Here is a 23217-nt window from a genome sequence, read left to right as displayed (position 1 = left end):
CACACAGAGACTCTCAGGGAGAGCCTTGTGTGTGTCAGTCGCTCAGTTGTGTCTGACTCTTTACAATCCCATGGACTGTAGCCCACCTGGCTCTGTCCATGGGATTTCCCTGGCAACAATTCTAGAGAGGGTTGCTGTTTCCTCCTCCAGGGGATCTTCCTGACTCAGGGATTGAACCTGCGTCTCTTGTGTCTCCTGCATTGGCAGGAGGATTCTTTACCAGCTGAACCACAGGGAAGCCCCAGAGAGGGCCTTGGGTAGTTTGTACAAAAGTCTATAAATCAGATGTTTTAAGGGGCTGGGGAATGGGGATCCCCAGCCTCTGACTGCTGAATACCCCCCTCCATTCTTCCTGCTGCCTAGTTTTTGTTTTTTTTCTTTAATCATTTTATTGTTTTAGAACAGTTTTAGGTTCACAACAAAATTGAGTGGAAAGAACAGAGAGTTACCCTGTGCCCCCACACTTGCACAGCTCCCTACCTTTAGTAGCCTGTGCCGAGGGTGTGGGTGTCACAGTGGTGGCTAGACCTTGACACAGCATAATCACCCAAAGTCCATGGTGCACAATAGTGTTCACTCTTGGCGTTGTTGTCCCTCCGGGTCTTATGAACGACAGAGCCTTTCTTTCTAATTCTGTGGTCTTATTTTCCACAACAAGGATATGCAGGGAGACAGGGTAGAGACGGGATGGGGTAGGGGTGAAATTTCCTACTCCTTTTTGTCTCCAAATGTCCCCCATTCTTCATCAGATTCATCCAAGTTTGGCTTAGTGGAAACTCATTCTAAACCTGGCAGATAGTTAAATAATATTACTGGTTTCCAGTGCTTTTAAAATGTTGTGTGACTGTGTGTGTGTGTGAATTATGTATACTTTTACCTAGAAAATTCTTTCTTAACAAGGTCTCTTCCAGAGAAAATTGGTTGCAGAAATGATTTCATGAAAATTCATTTAGTGATACTTTATTACTAGATACATATAATTCAACATAATTTCCCCTAGTAAATACAAAAGTAAATAAAAACAAATTACTGCCACATAATGAAAAATACTTTAACCAAATGTTGATGGACTTATTCTCAGTTATGGATATATGTTTTGAAACAATTCTAAAACTACAATACTAAACTTTTAAGATAAAATAAATCATATTACCCCGAAAAACACCCAATAAGAATTTATTTCATGGGACTCCCCTGCCGATCCAGTGGCTGGAACACCACACTTCTGATGCAGGGGGCACGGGTTCGAACCCTGGTCTGGGAACTAAGACCCCACATGCAGCATGGCGTGGCGGGGGTTGGGGGAGAGGGTCTCATTCGTTAGGGGATGTTCAGCATTTAGGTACACAGCCTGTCCTGTCTACTTCACTTGCTGCCACCATCCCTTCCCTCCCTCCCTTCTTGGAATTGCTCTTCACACTGGAGGGAGAAGAGGACATAACTGTGCTCATACTGAGCCTGGCTCTTCTACACTGATTCTGGGAGTGGCAATTGGGTGCATAACTGCCTGCGGTTACCCTGAACATTTTCTTCAGAGCTGCTGGTCATACTCTAAACTTCTGCAAATGCTTTTTCCTTTTTGGAAATAGTGTCATTCAAACCACATTATTCCCCTACCCACACTCTCCATTCTCTGTAACAATTTCTAGGGTGCTTGTGAAGCTGTAGAGGGCAAGACTCCTCTCAGAAATCATACTCCTCATCAGCTCGAAGCAGGTTAGGTTATTCTACAATCCTTGCTACAGGCCAGAAAGGGAGTATTGAGTAGGGAATTCTAATATGAAAATGGAGGAACAGGTACAAAAAGAGATTAGGTGACTTATGAACAACCCCTGATTCTTGGTTTGCACTCTTACTTTGTGGATTTCAAGGCATCACAGGATCTGATGCTCAGAGCAAAGTTTCTGTGAGGTAGACAGAGCAGACATTCTTTTACAAATGAAGACACTGAGACTCAAAGACAAGAGTCACTTGCCTAGGGCAACACAAATAGAAATTAACATCATTGGAACTGTGAACTCGGGTGCTTAGATTTCCAACCCACGCAGCCTTAGATTTCCCCGAGGGTACCTCTCACTAACCTGAACCCTGTGAGGAGCAGTGCAGCCATCTTAACAGCCACCAATGAAAACCTGACTCAGGGAACACCTCGTAGATGCCTTGAAGTCTAAGGAGAAAAATACTGTTGTCTTGAAAGAAGAATCCGTGTGTCATTTTCCGTGGTGCTCTAGAAAAGTCCTAAGGCACTTGATGAATGATAACACCTATGTGAATAACCATATACTTGACATAAGTATAAACTCAAGTATAAATTATAATAGATTGAAACAAGTTACCAAACAGTATGTTGCGATTAAAAATAGTTCTGATGGGAATGTACATAATTTAAGTCTCAGAAACACATACTAAAGAACAATCTTGGTTAAAATATTAATTCGAAATGGATTTTAAAATCCTGATTTCCTCTGACAGATTTTCTAAATTTCTTGTTTAAAAATTTAAAAAATGATTAGTTTTCACTTAAAAATTTTTTTCTTTCTACTATAGAAAATTGATTTTGTCCTTGAGAAGCCAACATGCGGTGAGTCCGCTTCCTTTTAAACGTGATTTGAGAATTAGAAGGCCTTCACCGCGGGAGCGATCTTGCGGAAGAATTTATGACCTCGGGAATTTGTAGTTTCAAACAGGTAGCCAGGAGGGGAAGGGTAGCTAGCCGGGCAGGTCTCCAGTTTCTTGGGCATATACTCCAGAGAGTACGTGGTGACGTCATCAAACGGAAGCGACCTCTTCAAGGGAGCATCCGCAGGTTTGCAGCTCTTGGTGGGAATTAGTTCATGGGACACGTAGTGAGACCTGAAAGTGCTCAGGCCATCGAATTTTCCGGATGGGCTGGGGATCTGCGGCTCCTGCTTAATGAGTCCCTGACGGCAGCTTTCCCATGCTGGGAAATCTTGCTTCGTGGTGCTCTTTCCTTGGAAAGGAAAGTTATGATTTCTCCTACGAGAAGCAGGCCTGATAGGAAGCACACGCGTGGCCTGATGCGGGACATAGTCGAGGTGGGTGGTGCTCTCCAGCTGCATGGTGCCTGCGGGAGGGACGTACTCCAGCGCTTTATGTACTTGCGGTGCTGGGAGTGCCCACTCTTGAAAACTGTCCCGGAACTCGGTGCTTCCTTCGAATGGAGCGCCCTGGGCCACTCTGGTGTGTGCAGGTCGGCAGATCTTTGCCATTTCACCGACGAGACCCTGAAAGTCACATCGGTGAGTTGTGAGGTCCTCCAAGGGCTGGTCGGGTGGCTTGTAGCTGTCTTTTGGCCTGGCCAACTTGAATTCGGGTCGATGAGGCACATAATCAAGGCGATGACTTGTGTTACCGCTAAAGGGGATGGTAGAGCGTTCGACCGCGGGGCTGGGTTTACAGCTTTGTCTGGGCTTTATCTCCCGAGGGACATAGTCATCCTGAAATGTTGTTGAATTTCCAAATCTCACAGTAGGGGGATAGTAAGTTTGTTGTGGCTTGTAGAGTTCACTTTTCTGAATGTCCCAAGCTCTATAATCATCTTGAAAATTTAAGAGAGAGAGAGAGAGAGCATTTTTAAATACTGAAGAACACCACCACCTTCTAAAAATCGTGACTGACTTCTCTCATTGCCGTCCTTGCATTTCCTTTAGGTATTGCAACACCAATTAAGTAGGAAGTTCCACCGATCTCCCCTCAGATTTATCCCTTTTTCCCTTCACTTCTACTTTCCTCTTCCTATCTCCCCACTTTAATACACACAACTTTCCACTTTCAGATTCTTCTAATATAACATGGGAATGGAACATCTGAGCCTGACTGTTGGTTGTTTTTGAAAACCGAAAAGGTTGTGTTTTGGGTGAAGACAGAATTTAGGAGATTAGGGTTGTGTTCCCAGGAACTGGTTGGGATTTTTGTTATAACATGCTGAAGTGAAGCATAAAAGCTAGGGATTAACATAAAACCAAGGGCCCTGCTGTGTGGGCAAGAGTGATGTGGATATTACTCCTTACTTTGGGGGGACTCCTCAAAGTAGAGAAAACTTCAGCTCCACTGTAGCCCTGGAAGCCTACAGGACTCCCTGAGCAAATAGACAGGGTCCAGGGTAACTTGTACTATCCTAGGAGGAGCACTGGCTTCAATCTGGAGGTGAGGGGCCCAGGCTGAATGCTCTCTAAAGTATGGGAGACTAAGTATGGAATTTAGAAATGAACATCAGGGCTGAACCTGGGATTTCGTGTTAAATACCTTAATTCTTCTTGCAGCTCACCTAGACCATGGATGGAAAACTGAAGTGCTTATATTTCAACTGAGGTTTATTTAGGCTTTCTGTTTCTAGATGAGAAAGGGAGAAAGCTGAGAAATACTATGGAATTGACTTCACCCCAAAATATGTATCTCTAAAACCAAAAAATAATTTATAAGAGACAGAAGATATACATGATAAAGAATTAGAGTCTAGGCTAAAGGCCATGCAGTGTTTATTGGAAAGGCAAAAGTTCAAATGCTTCTTCTGTGGATACTTCTTTTGAAGAGAAAAACTTCTCAGACACAGGCATTTCTGCCAAAATAGCCACATTTTTGACCAAATAATGATTACTCCCACCACCTTCAAGCTACTGATATTTGAATGAGAGTGAATAACCTAAGAGCAGGCAATCTTTCGGATAGTAGAGACCTGGTAAGAAAAGATGATCTGGGTCATGCACATTCTTGGTCTTGTGAACTTACATTTGAAAACAAATTCAGATGCACGTGGGAGAAGAATGTGAAAGGTGCCATGGAGCAGAATTGGAGAGCTGTGGTGGGCTGAAGGCTTTGCAACAGACTCATGAGGAAACAGTGACATGATACATAGGCAGAGAAGGCGAGACCTTGGAGGGCGATCAGAGAAGATGTGTCCAGGGGAGTGAGGATGCTGTGAGAAAAGCCAGCTAGCTCATGGCGGTGGTGGGCTGGGCAAGGGGTAGTTCTCCTTCAAGCTTCCTGTGCACGCAATAGTTTTCCAATTCCATGTCACATGAAGCTTTACCACAAACTCGCTTTTTCTTGAGTCACCATGAAGGAATCTCTGTTGTTTGCTACAAGTATAAAATTATGGCACTATTTTTCAGTAACCAAAAGGAAACCAGAGGATGTTAATGGAAGGTCTATGGTTCAATATAAACATACAGGGAGACCCTTTGTTGCCAAAATGTCTACAAAGAGATGTTAATTTCATGAGAGAAACTAAATAGAAGAGAATAATATTCTTCCTTACCAAAAAAGTTTGGTTTTCAAAAAGGAAGCAAAAATTTAGAGAGACGAGGTTTGATAGCAATGTATTAATTCCAGAGATCTGCAGAAAATTGGTTCGCCTCTTTTAAATATCCCTATGCTCATATGTCTGGAAATTTATTGTTTTCCTATAATATTTATTAATAACAATAGCAATACCTTTAAAACATCATGGTCTTTATTAATATCATTGGTTCTTAGTATCTTATGACACTTATGGAAGAAAATCAAACATAATGCCGTCTACATCTAACAATGCATCTGGTCATTTGGCAGCTACAGTACTGCACGCGTTAGATGAGGGCCATTCAGCTTAGATGGGAAGTTTGCTTTCTTCTAAGCATCTTTAAGTGCATGAGGTGCTTGCATGTGTTTGCTCATCATGAACAGCCGGATGCAGAGCTCCAACTCCATCCTTACACAGTGAGCTGTTCTGGGTTCCTCTTTGAGGACCAAAGTCCTCCGCGGCATATGCAGTTTCTTTCTCTTGGTAGTTGGGGCGCTGTTCTCTGTGTTGTCTTATGGCACCAAGAATGTGGGACCAATTTTCATAAAGCCATGGGGCTCCATCCTTTCTTTCTCAATCTACACATCATCAAACTTGTCCCACAGTTTTAATCCTACCTGTAAGTTGATGACTCCCAAACTTGAATCTCTACTCCAGACTTCCCTTGAAATCCAAACCAACATATCTGTCTTCCTCCTAGACAATCTCTATTCAAATGTCCAAGAGGTAAACTGAAACTTAGTTTGCCCCAACTGAGTTCACCATCTTGCTCAGACTCATTTTCCCCAAATAACACAATAAAACACTTTTGAATTTGCCATCTCATGTAAAGATTTCATCCAGTTAATTTTCTCTCCCTCACTCCCTTCTCTCTGTTTCAAGTCATTTTCAAATCCTGTTTATTTTACTATCTAAATTATAAGTTTTTCCATCTGAGGCAATCATGCAATGAGTAGCAACCTGATGAAATCATTGAAAATAAGAATAAGGAAATAGAAGAAAAAATATTGTAAAATAAGGTTCTATAGGGTTTACAGCAAGATCCTTATTTCATTCTTGATATTTGTAGTTAGTGTCTTCTCTTCTTATTTTTCTCCTTGGTCATTGTGGTTAGGGTTATTCAACTTTGTTATCTTTTAACAGAATCAGCAGTTCATTTCATCAATTTTCCCTACTGTTTTTCTCTTTACAGACTCATTGATTGCTGCTCTTCATGCTTCTCTTTGGAATCATTTTCCTTCAACCTGAAGAACTTCCTTTAATTACTTTTGTAGTATGTATCTGCTACTAACAAATTTTCTCCTTTTTTTTTCCTTCCCTGCCACCTCATGCGAAGAGTTGACTCATTGGAAAAGACTCTGATGCTGGGAGGGATTGGAGGCAGGAGGAGAACGGGACGACAGAGGATGAGATGGCTGGATGGCATCACTGACTCGATGGTCGTGAGTCTGAGTGAACTCCGGGAGTTGGTGATGGACAGGGAGGCCTGGCGTGCTGCGATTCATGGGGTCGCAAAGAGTCGGACATGACTGACCAACTGAACTGAACTGAAAAACTTCTTTACTTTACATTATTTTGAAGGATATTTTCACTACATATAGAATTCTAAGATTCACTGGGTTTGAAATTCTCAAAATTTTTTTTCCTTTTAACATTAAAGATGTCATTCATTGTCTTCAGGCTTCTATAGTTTCTGGTGAAGTTAAGTATGTTTCTAACTTTTCTTTTGTAGATAATGTGTAGTTTTGCTCTTACTACCTCTAAGAAGTTATGTTTACTTGGTTTTCAGAAGTCTGATGACAGTTGCCAGTCATGGCTTTGTGTTTATTTTGCAGTTTGATAAGCTGCTTGAATCTGTGGCCTGAATTCCTTCACCAAATTTGGAAATTCTTTGATCATTATCTCTTCAAATACTTCCTGATTCTTCATAGGTCCTATAAGGTTTTATTATATGCTGGACATTATGCATAAGCAAATCATAGAAACTAAAATCAGTGTTACTTTCAACAGAAGACAGCTTCCTCTTCCTTCTGTTGGGCAGATAGGATGTGGGGCAGACCACCGTGATCCACTCAGGAACTGAGCGAGACTGGCATTCAGTGACCTCTTTAATTAGACAAAGTCTTCCTCTAATTACGAATTTCTTCGGACAAGACCTGTGATGTGTTTGTAGCTTTGCCTTCATTCTAGTGGGGCTTTGTCTTCCAAGCACCTGTTCCCAAGGGAGACTGTGGGACATTTCTGTGAGCTGTTTCTAGCCTAGTCTTCTAGCCCACCATGTCCCCTCAACACTTAGCAAACACCCCACAAGGGAAACCAGCCCTGCATCTGGGGTACTTATAGATTCTAATCTGTCATACCTGCCTATGTGTGAGGTTCTCCACTGATTTCCCTTCCCCCTAGAAGAGTCCCCTGCTTATGCCACCCCAATCTTCAGCCTTGCCTAGACTTGACAGATGCTTCCAGAGGAGTGAACAGTTGGCCACCTCAGCTCACCTAGGAAGGACTCCTCTATTTCTATAAATTTAATTCTTTGCTTCTATTTTAAAAAAGATTTTTAAAAATTTATGTATGTTTTTAGCTGTTTCAGTGGAGGTTATGGCTTTCTGCCATCTACTATATCCTATCTGGTAGCAGAACTCAAAAAATTTTAGTGGCTACTAGAAAAATATTAAGCTCCTCAGTCTGACAACCAAAACATCACAATCATAACCTATGTTTTTGGAATTAGACACCAGTCACTCAGATCCTGAAATTCCCTGGTTCACACCGTGTTCACTGAATACCCTTTTATTTTTCTGGCTTTATGACTTTTTGCTCATCTCACCCCAGCTTTTAGGATGTCCCTCCTCTTTACATACATCAATACCTCCTAGTCTCTGATGCATTCTCAGACTAGCCTGCAGTGATAGATATCACTTGTTCAGTCTAAATTTTTGAAGCACTAGTTGTTTCATAAATTTTCTAGTGAATCATTCCCCCTCCTTGTGATATTTCATTTATTTCTTGTATGACTATTTAATTTTTCATGCTATATTGCTTTCTTTTTCCCTCAACTATGAAGTTTCTAAATGTCAACAACCCTGCTCCATTCAGATCTCTATTCCTTGTAGTGCCTGGCACACAGAAGAGTAATCCCTAAAAAGTATTTATCAAATCAAATACTGACCTATTTTCTTTATGTACACTTTAGTCTGAATAAGTTTCTAAATCAAGGCTGCTGGGGGCAGATATATTTCTGTCTAAGAGTCACCAGTTCCATAGAGCCACATCTCCAGAATCTAGATGACGCCCTTCTCACTATCCTATAGTTTTTTGTTTTTAATCACATTCCATTTCCATCTGCCCTCTATTCTCTAACTTTAGGTTATAGTGAGAGGCTCTTCCCATTCTGATTCCTCATCAGCTACAGATCTGTCCTTATGGAGGGATCTACAGAGCCTGTAGTGTGGTCATCACACAGGATGGTAACATGTCCCCTTGGCCCATAGGTTTTCTTGTCTCATGCCCCCAACCCTGAAATACAAGGATAACTTTTCCTCACTAGGAAAGATCAGGAGAGAGGAGGCCAGAAGGAACCCAGGAATCCTCAACATTGGGTTATGGAAGTAGAAGTACGTGAATCTATAGGAAGCCCAGGTAATGAGAAGCCAGAACTAGTATTGGATGTGTGAGTGTGTGTGCACATGTGTGTATGTTACATGTAAATAGTCAAGGCATCAAGGATTATCAGTATTATTGTATTTTAAGTAAACTTTACGGAGGAAAAAAAAGAAGACAGTCTTACTATGGTTGTTTAAAAGACCCAGTACAAATATTTCACCAGTTTTATGTCAAATTACTATGTAATACATTATCTCCTATGCATACCAATTAATATGTATCTTCGCAATTACTATATGCTATATTAGATTATAAAAATATATTTGTTCACTGTATGTGAAAATCTTTGTGAAAGTTACTCAGTCATGTCTGACTCTTTGCAACCCTACAGTCCATGGAGTTCTGTAGGCCAGAATACTGGAGTGAGTAGCCTTTCTCTTCTCCAGGGGATCGTTCCAAAACAGGTCTCCCACATTGCAGATGGATTCTTTACCAGCTGAAGGACAAGGGAAGCCCAAGAATACTGGAGTGGGGAGCCTATCCCTTCTCCAGCAGATCTTCCTGACCCAGGAATTGAACTTGGGTCTCCTGCATTGCAGGCAGATTCTGTACCAACTGAGCTATCAGGAAAGCCCTGATATGTTCACTGTAGGTGTTGTCTTAAAAATTTGTTCCTTGTATGGTATCTTATATGCTCACAGCTTAAACAAAACAAAACAAAACAAAGAACATTATTCCTGATTTCCCTACTGAGCTGACTTAGAGATCATAATATACTAATTCCATATACTGTGTTGTTTAGTCATTCAGCCTTAAAAAGGGTGATTCTTTTGTGACCCCATGGACTGTAGCCCACCAGGCTCCTCTGTCTATGGGATTTCCCAGGCAAGAATACTGGAGTGGGTTGTCATTTCCTTTTCCAGGGAACATACACTTTACTTACCCATTAAACTGCTAAGAGTGATGTTTAAAGAGTAAGCATGTATTCAGTTATTATCTATTTAAAATATAAATCATTACTGTTATTGTGGATGGCATCACTTTTATAGAAAGGTTTCATAGGACATAGCCATTCAGTTATATCACATATGAGTGAAAAGATTGTAAGCCTAAATATGCAATTACATTATTAACCAAAAATCTGGAAATAGTATGAACTAACCAGTTAGCCTATTGTTGGAAAATAAAGAACTGCTCAAAGCAACAGTGTTGTAAGACCAGACTGACTTTTGGAAAGAAACTGGTCACACATCGTCCAGCCCCTTCCTCCCTGCAGTTGGTTGCCAGCAGGCAGAAGGTATTCCATGCTGGAGGGCCTAGAGGAGCAGGTGGCCTGTGAAGATCCAACATTGTCTGACTGGGTGAACACGCCTGTTATATTCTGAAGTTCAGTATCAGGGACCATCTGCTAACAGAGGTAAGTATCATCCTTTATCCCAGCCTTTATCAGTATAAAAGGCAATATTTTGGTTCTCTCCCTGCTAACTCTTTTGGTTGGTTTAGAACTTGAATGGTAAAGAGGGTTGCTATTTATTTGACTTTCTCAAAGGCTGCAGTATGCTCCGTAGTTTCATACTGGGAGGAAAGGAGAAGTGCCAACTCAAAATGGCATAATGTGACAAATAGGACATAATGTTTTTTCAGTAGTGTCTTTTGTTTTCATGGGTTGAGATAAAGAAAACTAAGTGGCTGAATTTGGACAGGAACCCAGGTCTCTTAACTCTCAATCAAGCAAATGGTCTTTTTTCCTCACTATACAATATTATTTTGATAGAAGAGAAGTTTTCTCCTAAGCCTTGGAGATTTAAGTTTGGCTATCTGTCAGAACTGCGATTTGATGTTGGATGTCAAAGCTGAAGGTTAAGTTTTTGTTTTTTGGCTCTTTAATTTTGGAAATGGCAAGTTACCTTTATAGGTTGGGACAGTGTCCAGCTTTCCTTTTTTAACTTGTTGTCTCTCCAGAGGCCGAACTATCACCACAGGATGCACTTTGTAAGAATTAAAATCCCGTTTGTAGGTGGTGCCAAGATCAATCACCCCCTGTTTTGGTTTATATTCTTCTGGTGCATGGCGAGGCTGTTTGTCTATTTCATAAGGACGATAATCCGACCTGAAATATATAAGTTTGAAACATAGCCTCCCAGGTTCTTTTATTTTTAACTCTTTCAATTCAGTATTAAAGTTTTCAAGCCTTTCACTAGAAAAGTCTAGAAGATATTAAAAGGGTGATGGTTGGTAAACTACTTGAAAGAGATTATTGAATTCCTTTATGTCCTACCCAGTGACTAAATATCTCAAGAAAAATAAATTTTTTTTAAAATCCCAGTTTTCCAAACATCTTTACAGTGGATCATTGGTTAATTGGATTTTACAGAAATAAAATAAAATCTTCCAAGAATTGAATTTTTGGTCTAATCTGGAAGTAAATCACAGGTTAAAGGTTTAAATTAATCTGAAAAAATTTTAACTCTATCCCCTGGGTCTACTTTGTCAAAACCCTTATTCATGCTATTAAAGACTCTAATGAACTGTTTGGGTGTGCTGTCTTTTTGTTGAGTCATGCTGTCTTCCTGCTCATCATTAAATAATCAGTTAAAGGAGTCATGTACATCTGACTCTGGCCTTTAGACATCAATCATATTCATAGCATGTAAGTCTTACTCATCTTCTGATCCCCCAGCAGTGCTTGCCAGGGATGGGGGTCATAGGGTACCCTGGCCACCCTGGGCATTTGATAAACATTATATTATTGCAGACGCTGTCTGTTGAATTGGAGAAGACCACAGACTTGGACTGTTAAGACCACCATATGTATTATATTGGATAACTTCACCTGTCTGTTCCAGTTTCCTTACTTATAGAATAGAACCATAATGTCATCTGCCTCATCCAGGGTTGTTTTAAGGACTGGCACATATATGCATGTACAGCATACACATGACTGTTTTGTACACATAAAGTGATTATTTTGATTACTACTACTATTACTAAAAGTCCTCCAAATTGCTTTCGTTTCTTTGGCATTGACTTTCTATTGACACTTCTATTGGCATTTCTTTTCTTTTGGCTGTGGTCACTTATTTTATGATTTATTCAAACCATTTTTTAACTAATCAGTATTCTCTGTATGCGGTCATAACCTCCCCAAAACAAAACTCACTGAATCCCTTCTCTGTTCACAGTGTAACTTTCTTAGACTTGTTAACTCACCCCTGTCAATCCACTGCACAGCCCTCTCTAGTATAGTTTCAAGGTGTGGACCTTAGTCCTCATCTTACCAGAGCTCTCCAGTAGTAGCTTTCATTATTGACCATTCTATTTATGGAAATCTCTTTCTCCCTGTTTTCCTCATTATTTCTTCTCAGTCTCCTATGTCGCTTCACCCTCCTAGACTCAGGCATGAAGTGCTAGAGTTCCTCTGCCCTTGGGTCTGCACACTCTGCTCTGCTCATCCCGTTCCCTCCTGAGCACAGCTCCTCCACCCCCACAGCTGCCATCACTAACTAGATGTATATGCCTCTCAACTTACATCTCTGCTTAGACCACTCCTCTTAGATCCAGACCAGTTTTCACAAGGCCTCTCAGATAGTCAACGGCACCTCAAAACGTACTATACCCCTAATCAAAATATTTCTCCCCAACAAATCTGGCCCCTTTTGTTTGTTATTTTAGTGAATGGCACCACCACTTCCTCAGCTGCACAGTCAGGAACCTAGACTGACCCTTCATGCCTCACAGGACTGAATCCATTGTCTTGTATGTCTCCTGCAATGGCAGGCAGGTTCCTTTATCATTGGCGCCACCTGGGAAGCCCCTTCATGCCTCACCTCCCTCTTAAATTTAGTTTATCATCACCTCCTATCAGCTTTTTCTCCTAAATCTCTCCTAAATCTAACTGCTTTTCTCTGTCTCATCCACCACCCTGATATTCTAAGCTTTTGTAATAGCTCATCCACATCAGTTCAGTAGCTTCCTAAACTCACTCACTAGTTCACTCTCCAATCTTTTCATACCCCCTGCAACACACACACACACCCACCCGAAAGAAACCCTCAGTGGCTTCTTACTGCTCTAAGGCTATAGAAGAAACAGCATGGCCCCTTCCAGTAGCTTCAACTCACCTCATGCTTCCTCTGCCCCTGCTGGCCTTCTCCTTCCTGCTTCATGCTGCTCTCTGCCTGGAAAGCACTTTCTTACATTCTTAATCCAGTTAAGTGTTTTACAGCCTTCAGATTTTAGATCATTCTTCTCATTTCCCTGATAAAGTCAAGCCTCTTATTCTGGCTCTCAAGTTAGCTGGTGCCTACCCTTCCTAGATTTGATCACTGGTGCAATTTTATACTCATTCTGAATGATGTTTTTGATTGCCACCTCCACTAGACTGCAGTGTCTCTAAGCACAGAGATCAGGACTGTTCCCGCTCATCACTGTATCCCAGGCACCAAGCATAGCACCTGACACTTAACAAAGGCTTGAGAAATACTATTTAGAGGATGAACAACAGAGGACATCACATACCTCTGCTTCTCCAGATACCTGAATTGTTCTTTGCTCTTCCCAAATACCAGCTAGAGAGGAACAGGCTAAAATGCAAGCAGGAAGTGGAAGAATCAGGGAGAGGACAGAGAAATCTTAGAAGTCTTAATTTCTCTTGTTAGATTAGTTACATTTTAGAAAGTGTACCTCCAAACCCAAAGCAACTTTCTATGGAGACGTAGGGAAGAGTAAATGCGCTCTTACTCATCTGATATATCCTAAAACACTGGACATGTCTGGACTCAGACTTTCAGAGCAGCCTTCCTGCCAACTCTGGCAGTCATTGATTGTGCTACAACTGTAATCCTCCAAAGGACGAAAAGTCCTGTACAAGTCCAGACATCTGCTCTTTACAGTCTCTTCCTACAGTAAAGTATAGAACAGAATGACACATTAGTTTTTAATTGTGCAGATGAATCAGCTGCTATCTGCTGCCTAGTCAACATCGTCAACATGAGGGAGTCAAGCAAGAGTTCCAAATCCTTTGAACGTGGTCCTTGGAAATACTTCTGTTCTTAGTTGCTAAGTTGTGCCCAACTTTTATGCAACCCATGGACTGCGGCCCGTCAGGCTCCTCTGTCCATGGGATTTCCCAGGCAAAAATACTGGATTGGGTTGCCATTTCCTTCTCCAGGGAATCTTCCTGACCCAGGGGATCGAACCCAAGCCTCCTGCAGACGGATTCTTTACCATCTGAGCCACTGTACTGCTAATTCCCAAAATACAAAGAAAAGATCTAGTGTTTTACTAAGTGGAAAGATGATTTAAGAAATGGAAGGTTTTGTTTTGTTGGTATATTTGAATCTGTATTTAGTTTTATTTTATTTTTACTATTAAGGCTACTTGAACAAGGCAATGGAGAAAACCCAGAATTGAAAAGCAATTGACTTTTTTAAAGAAACATGTGGCAGGTTAAACTTTCTTCATTTTTTAGAGTAGGTTAAATGCAAAATCTTTATTCAACAAATATGAATATTATGAACTTTATTTCAAATCTCCATTATGAATCACTAAGGCATCAAGGAAGAAAGGAGTAGAGGTGGAGAAAAAAGGAGCAACCTTTCCCCTTGGCTCTATCTCAACCAGCTGCTTAGTTCCTTCATCTCACTGACTACAATCTGGGATTATCTTGCTTGTCTGATTTTTGCTTGGGGGCCGTTTATAGTCACAAGACTATAAACGGTGGTGGGGAAGCCCTTCTTTCCATTCCACATCAGAGCCAGTGGACAGTCCAGGACCTGCCCACTGCATTGAGTCTGTAGCAACAGAATCACCAGTGATGCTGGTTAAAAATGCGTATTCCTGGAATCCACTCCATTAGCTACTGACTGTTTTAGGTGGTGGTCTGGAACCTATAACTATAACCTTTCTTGATGATTCCAAATCACACAAAAGTCTGAGGACTATAGAATATCTTCAGATTTCTGGAAGAGCCACACACCTACAGAGGGAACCACAAGAGTTGCCTGAAATGTTAAAAGGTAAAAGTATTGGACTAAAAGTTTGCTATGTAAGTAAAATGATCTTTCTTTGAAATGAAAATGGATAATACTAAAAGTTAACATTGTTCGAGAGCATTTTAAAAACCCTAAATTATAGAAATCTGATGTACGAGTTCCTTGAAAGCAAGAACCTATGTTTATTGATATTTTTTAATGCCTTAGATTGTGCCTTGAATATAGTGTGCACATCAACAGAATAAAGAAAATAATTGAATTTACAGAGATACAAAGAGATCAAAAGTGCTGAGCCAAGTGAAAAGTTGAGGCTTAAAAGAACTTTTCTGTCTTTCACACAGTGAATAAATATTGAGCACCTACTATGAGCTAGTAGGCATGTAATAGGTTTCTGGAAACAGAATGCTGAGATAAGAAGACACACAGTTTCTGCTTTCACTGAGACTAATCTAATGATAACAGGCAGATACTTTGAGAACTTATATAAGGGACTTTTACCTCACCAAAAACTGAGTGTCAGAGAAGGCTTTTCAGAGTAATAATTGAGTTGAGATCCATAGGTTGAACCAATATAAACTAGGGTAAGATGCAGGAAGAATTTCAGGCAGGTAAAATAGTATCTTGGAAGGCTATGTGACAAGGGAAATTTAGTACATTCAAGAAATGAAAAAATGTCCTATGGGATATAACCAGAAGAGTGCAAAGGGCATTACAGTGAAAATAAATCAGAGAAGAAAGTGGGGACTAAGCAATGAAGGGATTTGATCGTATATTAAATATAATGGGAAAATACAAGAGCAGTTTTAGCAGGGAGGTGATAAGATTGGATATGCATTTTAAAAAGGTCATCTTGCTCAACATCACTAATTATTGGAGAAACTCAAATCAAAACTACAACGAGGTACCACTTCATATTAGTCAGAATGGTCATCATTAAAAAGTCTGTAAATAACAAATGCTGGAGAGGATGTGGAGAAAAGGGAACTCTCCTCTACTGTTAGTAGGAATGTCAGCTGGTACAGCCACTGTGGAAAATAGTATGGAGGTTCCTCAAAAAACTAAAAATAGAACTACCATATTATTCAGCAGTCCCACTCCCAGGCATATATCCAACAAAACTATAATTCAAAAAGATATATGCACCATCCCTATGTTCACAGCAGCACTGTTCACAATAGCCAAGACATGGAAACAAACGTCCAGTGACAGATGAATGGATAAAGACCTTGTGGTACATATATATACAATGGAACGCTACTCAGCCATGAAAAGGAAAGAAATAATGTCATTTGCAGCAACATGAGTGCAACTAAAGATTATCATAAGTAAGTGAAGTAAGTCAGAAAGAAAAAGACAAGTACCATATAACTTCTATGTGGAATCTAAAATATGGCAAAAATTAACCTATCTATAAAACAAAAACAGACTCATAGAGTACAGACTGGTGGTTGCCAAGGGCGTGGGGGAGGGAAAAACTGGGAGTTTCGGATTAGCAGATTGTAATCTATTATATTAATCTATTGGATGGATAAACAACAAAGTCCTACTGTATAGCACAGGGACTATATTCAATATCCTGTGATGGAAAAGAATGTTAAAAAAGCAATGTCTGTAAGTGTATAACCGAGTCACTTTGCTGTACAGCAGAGATTGGGACAACATTACAAATCACTATACTTCAGTGAAAAATAAAATTAAAAAAAGAAAGAGGTCATCTTGGTCACCTAAAGTTAGAAAACATCAGAGATGCAAAAGCTGGAGTAGATACAAACATAACCCTTAGGAAGTTATTGCATTCTGGTCACACTGGAAAGCAGACAAACACAGAGATTTTAGGTTAAAAAATCAACAGAACTTTTTATATTTCCCTTCTACATTCTCATTTTTGTCATTTTAGCTTAGTTCTCATCTTTCTGGTTTTCTCAAGTTGTGACTCAACCAGTTTCTTGCTTTTTAGATTGGTTCAACTTAAATCAACTAAATAGTTTAAGGAAAACTTTATTAAAACCAGGAGAGTGGTGAAAAAATAAGCAAATTGTTTCTTGATATTTACTTAAATGTTGTTATTCCTTCCATCTTGCCACGATACGCTCGAAATTCTTCCTTGGGCTTCAGACTCTGAGATGGAAGAACACTGCCATATGTAGGATATTTTTCCAAATATTCAGTTGTGGCACAAGACCCGCCAGAATTTTCATAAATCCTTGTGGTTCCATGTGGACAATGATGTCGCCTATGCAAACATTAAAAACTCATCACAGTTTAACTCACATGAGCAATTGTATGTGCATACTGCAAAGGAAAATATAATAGATGGCAGTTTTGACTGATAAAGAAATAGACATTTGGAAATTTTTAGTTACATAGTAGGAAAAAAAAAAAAGATTAAAATAGCAAGATGAAAAAGTAACAGACACAGGTCAAAATTTCCCAAAGGGGCCCAACAATCTTGATCCTGATAGATAGAGGCAGTGTACTGAAACATCAATGAGTTTGTTCTCTTAGAAGAGCAGGGATCGTTGCCCCACTCTATCACAGTTGCAGGTGGTGGCCAGATCTCAAGAGTTGGTCAGGTGAATCCTTCAATAGTGGCTCCCGGCTTTGCCAAGATTCTTGTACCTCAAACATACACTTGAAAGTTGGGGTGGCACCACTGCTGAGGGGATTCTTAGAATTCAGCAAGAGACATGTCAGTGGGAAGCATTACCAACGTTCAAAGCCCAGAGAAGATTCCTCTTGCTTTGGCAATGCCTCAGTTCCCTGGATCATTTAACTGCCTGAAGAAAAGGGATCCTCCAACATCATGAAGACTGAAAATTCCTGACAGCTGGAAAGGGACTTGGGTTGGATAGAAATGTAAGATTAGAAATAATTAATTTTTGTGCACATCAGGGTTTTCAAATATGAATCAAGTCCTCAAATGTCAATTTATCTTTTAATCCACACTGGATTATTGATCATAAACGTTTACCATGAAACTAAGGGGATAACTTCTTTATCAACATTCTAAGTGTCTTTCCTTTGGAGGAGATTACAATACCACAGGGCTGACATAATATTCATTGAGCAAACAGTGATCTAATCCCTGGGTCAACAGGGAAGTTGAGGAGGAGAAGACTATTTCTTAGGTGATGGGAGGTTGTCAGGCAGGACTCACTGACCAATTCTAGGTTTCAGGAAGTCAGATTCCAAAGGAGCGCAGGCTGGATGGGCTTGGGAAAGAAAATATCGGTCAGGCAGGGGTGGGGAAAAAAATGAAAGCAAGGGATAAAAGAAAGCGTAACACGTGTCGAAAACTCATCGACTTGCACACCGTTCTGTTTCCTTTTATTAATTTTTAAAATAGTGTGGGGCATACACTCTCCCAGTCGAATCAGATCTCCCGCACTTAGCAGCCTGACCTCCGGCCGCTGCTGCACAGGCATATAAATCCCCCCGCTGGATGGCACTGGAGTTTGCGCCCCTGGATGGGAGCCCACAAATGCATGCGTGCGTGCAAAGTCGTTTTAATCGTGTTTGCGACCCTATGGACCGTAGCCCGCCAGGCTCCTCTGTCCATGGGATTCTCCAGGCAAGAACACTGGAGTAAGTTGCTGTGCCCTCCTCCAGGGGATCTTCACAAACTAGGGATGGAACCTCGTCTCCTGGGTCTCCTGCATTGGCAGGCGGGTTCTTTATCACTAGCGCCACCTGGAAAGTGCCAGGAGCCACAAAGCAGAACTGCTTAACCCGAGATAGCTGGCGGCCAGCATTCGGGAACCCGGGAATAAGTGGGGATGTCGCTGCGCCCGGGTCCCCGCACCTCCGCGGGGCGGCCACTCTGAGGGCTTCGTCCCCGCCCCCCGCCCCCGCGGCTCTAGCTCACTTCCGAGCTCGGAAGCCGCCACGCCGGCCGTTCCTTACCCGCAAGTACAAATCTGACACAGACACCAGGTCCTCATGCTCCCGGCTCCTCGGCTCCTACAAACTCGCAGCTTCCGTCGTTCCACCGCGCCCTCCGTAGTCAAGGCAACCGCAGGAGCCCAGGAGACAGACGCGGCGCCGGCTTCCGGCGGCAACAGAGACGCGTGCGGGTCAAAGGTCGTGCGTCGCTAGCCCTGCCCCCGGCGCGCGGGCCTTCGGGAGATACCTAGTTGTGGGCGCCTGCGACGTGCGTGGTGTGTTCTGCGCCGGGGTCCGAGCGGGGCTGGTTGGGCGGCGGGAGCCGGTGAGTGCGGGCCCGCAGGGCGCTGGGCGTCCTCCTTTGGCAGCTCCAGGCGATGGGGGGACCCGGGGCGCCGCGGCGGCGGAGCGGGGCCGGGGGCGAACCCGGGCTGGGAGCGGCTGCAGTCCGAGCGTAAGTGTCCGCTCGCTCCCAGCTGCTTTTCAGTGTGGACCCGGAGTCCTCAAAGAAGGAAGTGATGAAGAAGGGAAGGTGGAGATGAGGGTTTATTTTTTTTTCTTTTCCCCAATGTGGGAAGAAATGAAAGACGTTCATTGCACCTGCTCAGCAAATAAGCACGTGACCCAAAACTTTATTCGGTCTCCGTAGCAGTCATCAAGCAGAATGTTTCCCCTCCACTGAAAGCAAGCGGGAGTGATAGGAGGAGGGACTTGGGAAAAGATCGAGGAGCGGAAGGAGAGATATCAGCATCTCCTCTCCTGCTTACGACCCTTGCGATACGTCATCACTGACCTGGAGAAATTCACCCCAGTACAGAGTATAGGGCAGAGTTCCTGGTGTGACTGGGCACCCAGCCCTAAGGAGCTCTGTGATTCATCGCAGATCCGGAAGGATGAGTAAAATTCACAGTCGTAGTACAGTAGTTGCTGAAGTGCTCAAATTGGACTTGGGGTTTTTACTTGAAGGAACTTGAGAAATTTTGTCAGTTTCCAGTATTAAAACCCCTTTTTTATCGTCCCAATCTTTAGTCATTTGTAATACGCCTTTAATTGTTAAGTCACAGGAAATAAGTGACCATGGTGCTCAACAGTTTGGATAAGATGATTCAGCTCCAGAAAAACACTGCTAACATTCGGAATATCTGCGTTTTGGCTCACGTAGACCATGGTAAGAGGCCTTTCTAAATAGCTCCTTTTCAGTAATTAAGGGGGTGTGTCTCCACACGTGTCATTGGAGTGCCGCTAAGTTGCAAGTCTTATTTCTTTTAAAAGTTTGATGTGGTAGAACACAGCCAACTAGGGATTGGTATTCTTCTAGATAGTATACAGTGTTGGTTTTTAAATGAGAAGTTGAGGTTTTGTTAAACTATCAAGTATTTTTGAAATGGCTTTCTAATAAAACAAGTCTGTAGTCTTAACATAATATTCTCAGAACCTGTGTTTTAAGTTCAGGGTTCTTTGCCCTCTATGTCAGATGGTAGAAATTTATGAACAGGGCACCCCCTCGGCTGTAGAGGTGATTTGGGGGTTGAGGCAACACAAAGCGAGACATGCAAAATGTAGATGATAAGGGTTGAAAGAGCTGGAGAGTCAGGAAGCTAAGAATGGGTTAAGAAAAGGCTTTATAGCATAATTAGTATTAGAGATGAACCCTGAAGAGTGATTCAGGATGGCAGACGGGGACACTCATTTCAAGTGGGAATAGTATCAGAAGGGGAGAAAGAAATGTATGTGACCAGAGTCTGGGACACAAGAGGGCAAGGTGGGCTGATCCATGGTGCTTAGCTCCCGACAAACATTGCTTTCATGCGCCTCCTGATTTCAAACTGCTTTTTGTTCACCCAGTCACAGCAAAGTGATAAGAGGTGGGAGTGTGAAATAAAACCTATATACCATCCTGAAAGTGAGGGAGGAGGAGATAAAAGCGAAGAGATAGGCTATGCTGTATTTTGAAGACCCCTTCCTGCCAGCGAGGCACTAGGATAAGGGTTGTTGTTGTTTAGTTGCTCAGTCATATCTGACTCTGCAACCCCTGGACTGTAGCCCGCCAGGATCCTCTGTTCTTGGGATTCTCCAGGCAGCAATACTGAAGTGGATCGCCATTTCCTTCTCCAGAGGATCTTCCCCACCCCCTAGGGATTGAACTTACATCTCCTGCACTGACAGGCAGAGTCTTTACCACTAAACCACCAGGGAAGCCCCTGTGTAAACTATGCCCCAAGGGAAAAAGTTATTGGACAACTTTTAAAGTGAGGTTGATCCGCAGAGTTGGAGATACAGGTTATAGCACTGTGGAATGCTAGAATCTTTGCCCTTCCAGATAGTGCGCTGTTCAGAAGTCTAGTTAAAACGCTCATTGTGTCTTCTTTCACTTATTGTAGGTAAATAGGAAATACTTGGTAAAGCAGTTCTTATGGTTAAATGTTAAATATGTAGATGCAATCTACCTACCTCCCCCTTTAAGAAAAGAAGTCTATTTAAATTAATATTGTTACTTTAACAGGAAAAACTACTCTGGCTGACTGTCTTATATCTAGCAATGGAATCATCTCCAGCCGCCTGGCAGGCAAGGTATGGTATTACATTTGATATATACTTGCATTTCCATAAGTATTAGCAAATCTACAATGCGATAAAGGATTTGTTGTGTTCATAAAGACCCCAAAAGTATGGAGCATAGTTCATGCATCTAAGAGACTGGCAGTCCATTTAGCAAGATAAAATAGATTGTTGAGAAAAAATTATTTCTATATTGCTTTTATATTAGTTTATATTAATATTTTATAAGTGCAAGAATGAATTTTTGCAGCAAGTCAGATGATAACCTGGCATGATTGTGGAAGATTTCACAGGTGGAATAGATGCTTCATAGCAGGAAATAGTGTGGATAAAATGGATAAAGGCTAGTTTGTGGGTTGCACTTGATTTGAGTGGAACATTTGCCTAGCAATTACTGAGGAAGGAAAATGTGCTGGTACAAAAAAATGTATCAGATTATGATGATCTTGAAGTACCTGAGTATCAAAAAAAGGCTTCTGAAGTATGAGGGTCGTGTTTTAGGAAATGAAATGAAAGAGACCTTTGTTTCTAGCTGTGAATTGAAAGGACTTGGAATGATTTATTTGTAGTAGAAAAATAAAGATATTCCTTCCTCTAATGAATTTAAGATATAGGCAGAAGGATTTATCCAGTGATTGGTAATACAGAGAAGAGGAGATGGAGAAGCAAAGTTGAATTTGAAAAGTAGACCTGAGATACTAAAGGAAGAATGGGGCCTTTGAGGCAGGTCAGGTCCCAGGAAATTGGCCCAAGATACTGTCTAGAGGAGGCTTAAAAAACTGGGTGGAATAAAGTAATAAAGTGCTTCTATTTTTCCTACTTGAGAAGTTAGAATAAGTATAATAACTCTACTGTAAATAGATGAAATAATAAAGCATAAATTAATGAAGTAGAAAAGATCAAAGAAGCCAAGTTTGTTCTTCAGAAGATTCATACAGCTAACAAATATGATACAGTAATGATGGGCATGTCATTATACATTTAAAGAGTGAATCCTAATGTAGACTATAGACCTTAATTGATAGTAACGTATTGATATTGGTTCATTGATTGTAATGTGTACCACACTGCACATAATGTAAGATGTAAATAACAGGTAGGGAACTGTGTGTAGAAGTACTTAGGAACCTCTTTACTTTCCAGTTATTCTAGAAACTTAAAATTGCTCTAAAAAGAAAGTCTATTAATTTAAAAAGAATTACTAGCAATGTAGACATTGTGTGATTATCTTGCATTACAACTGATAAACATCTAAAAACTGATCAAGGAAAAAGGAAAGGAGAAAGAAATACATGATACTAGGCAAGAAAAGGAGCAGGCCAATGGCACCCGACTCTAGTACTCTTGCCTGGAGAATCCCATGGGCGGAGGAGCCTGGTAGGCTGCAGTCCATGGGGTCGCTGAGGGTCGGACATGACTAAGCGACTTCACTTTCACTTTTCACTTTCATGCATTGGAGAAGGAAATGGCAACCCACTCCAGTGTTCTTGCCTGGAGAATCCCAGGGACGGGGGAGCCTGGTGGGCTGCCGTCTCTGGGGTCGCACAGAGTCGGACACGACTGAAGCGACTTAGCAGCAGCAGGCAAGAAAAATGCTGCAGAGGTTTAAAAGGTAATACTAGTGGGACCTAATGAACAGCTTCATGGCAATAATAAGCCTAAAAATTTAAATATTTAATACAAAAGTCCACATCAGTCTGTTTTAACATTAAGGTTGCGTTTTTACAGTTGAGGTACATGGACAGCAGAGAAGATGAACAGGTCCGAGGGATCACTATGAAATCCAGTGCCATCTCACTGCATTATGCGGAAGGTAAGTTGGTCTGCGTTTTACAGAACAATGATTTTGTATCTTTTGTGTCTTCCTTTCTCTTTCCA

General features: G+C 41.5%; 2 protein-coding genes and 1 long non-coding RNA gene across 4 annotated transcripts in view; 1 reads left to right on the top strand and 2 right to left on the bottom strand.

Annotated features, from left to right (window-relative positions):
- Positions 1006-12634, bottom strand: SAXO2 (stabilizer of axonemal microtubules 2). The gene is made up of 3 exons (XM_018065913.1): positions 12628-12634; positions 10813-11112; positions 1006-3559 (listed from the first exon to the last, which is right to left on the bottom strand). Exons 1-3 carry the CDS (start codon positions 12632-12634, stop codon positions 2616-2618), a joined length of 1251 nt encoding a protein of 416 aa, XP_017921402.1. The 3' UTR covers positions 1006-2615.
- LOC108638515 lies at positions 16736-18952 on the bottom strand. The gene is made up of 2 exons (XR_001919875.1): positions 18802-18952; positions 16736-17736 (listed from the first exon to the last, which is right to left on the bottom strand). It is a non-coding gene; the product is annotated as an uncharacterized LOC108638515 (long non-coding RNA).
- Positions 19000-23217, top strand: part of EFL1 (elongation factor like GTPase 1) — a 111816-nt gene continuing 107598 nt past the window's right edge. The window contains exons 1-4 of one of the 2 annotated variants that reach the window (XM_018066294.1): positions 19000-19105; positions 19839-19948; positions 21284-21351; positions 23068-23152. In XM_018066294.1, coding sequence (XP_017921783.1) covers positions 19858-19948; positions 21284-21351; positions 23068-23152 — 244 coding nt within the window. In that variant the 5' untranslated portion in view covers positions 19000-19105; positions 19839-19857. The remainder of the gene's footprint in view (positions 19106-19838; positions 19949-21283; positions 21352-23067; positions 23153-23217) is intronic. The other variant, XM_018066295.1, reaches the window with a different exon arrangement.

This window comes from Capra hircus, chromosome 21 (genome assembly GCF_001704415.2).
Source record: "Capra hircus breed San Clemente chromosome 21, ASM170441v1, whole genome shotgun sequence".
Lineage (NCBI taxonomy): Eukaryota > Metazoa > Chordata > Mammalia > Artiodactyla > Bovidae > Capra > Capra hircus.
This window is presented reverse-complemented; position numbering and strand designations above follow the sequence as displayed.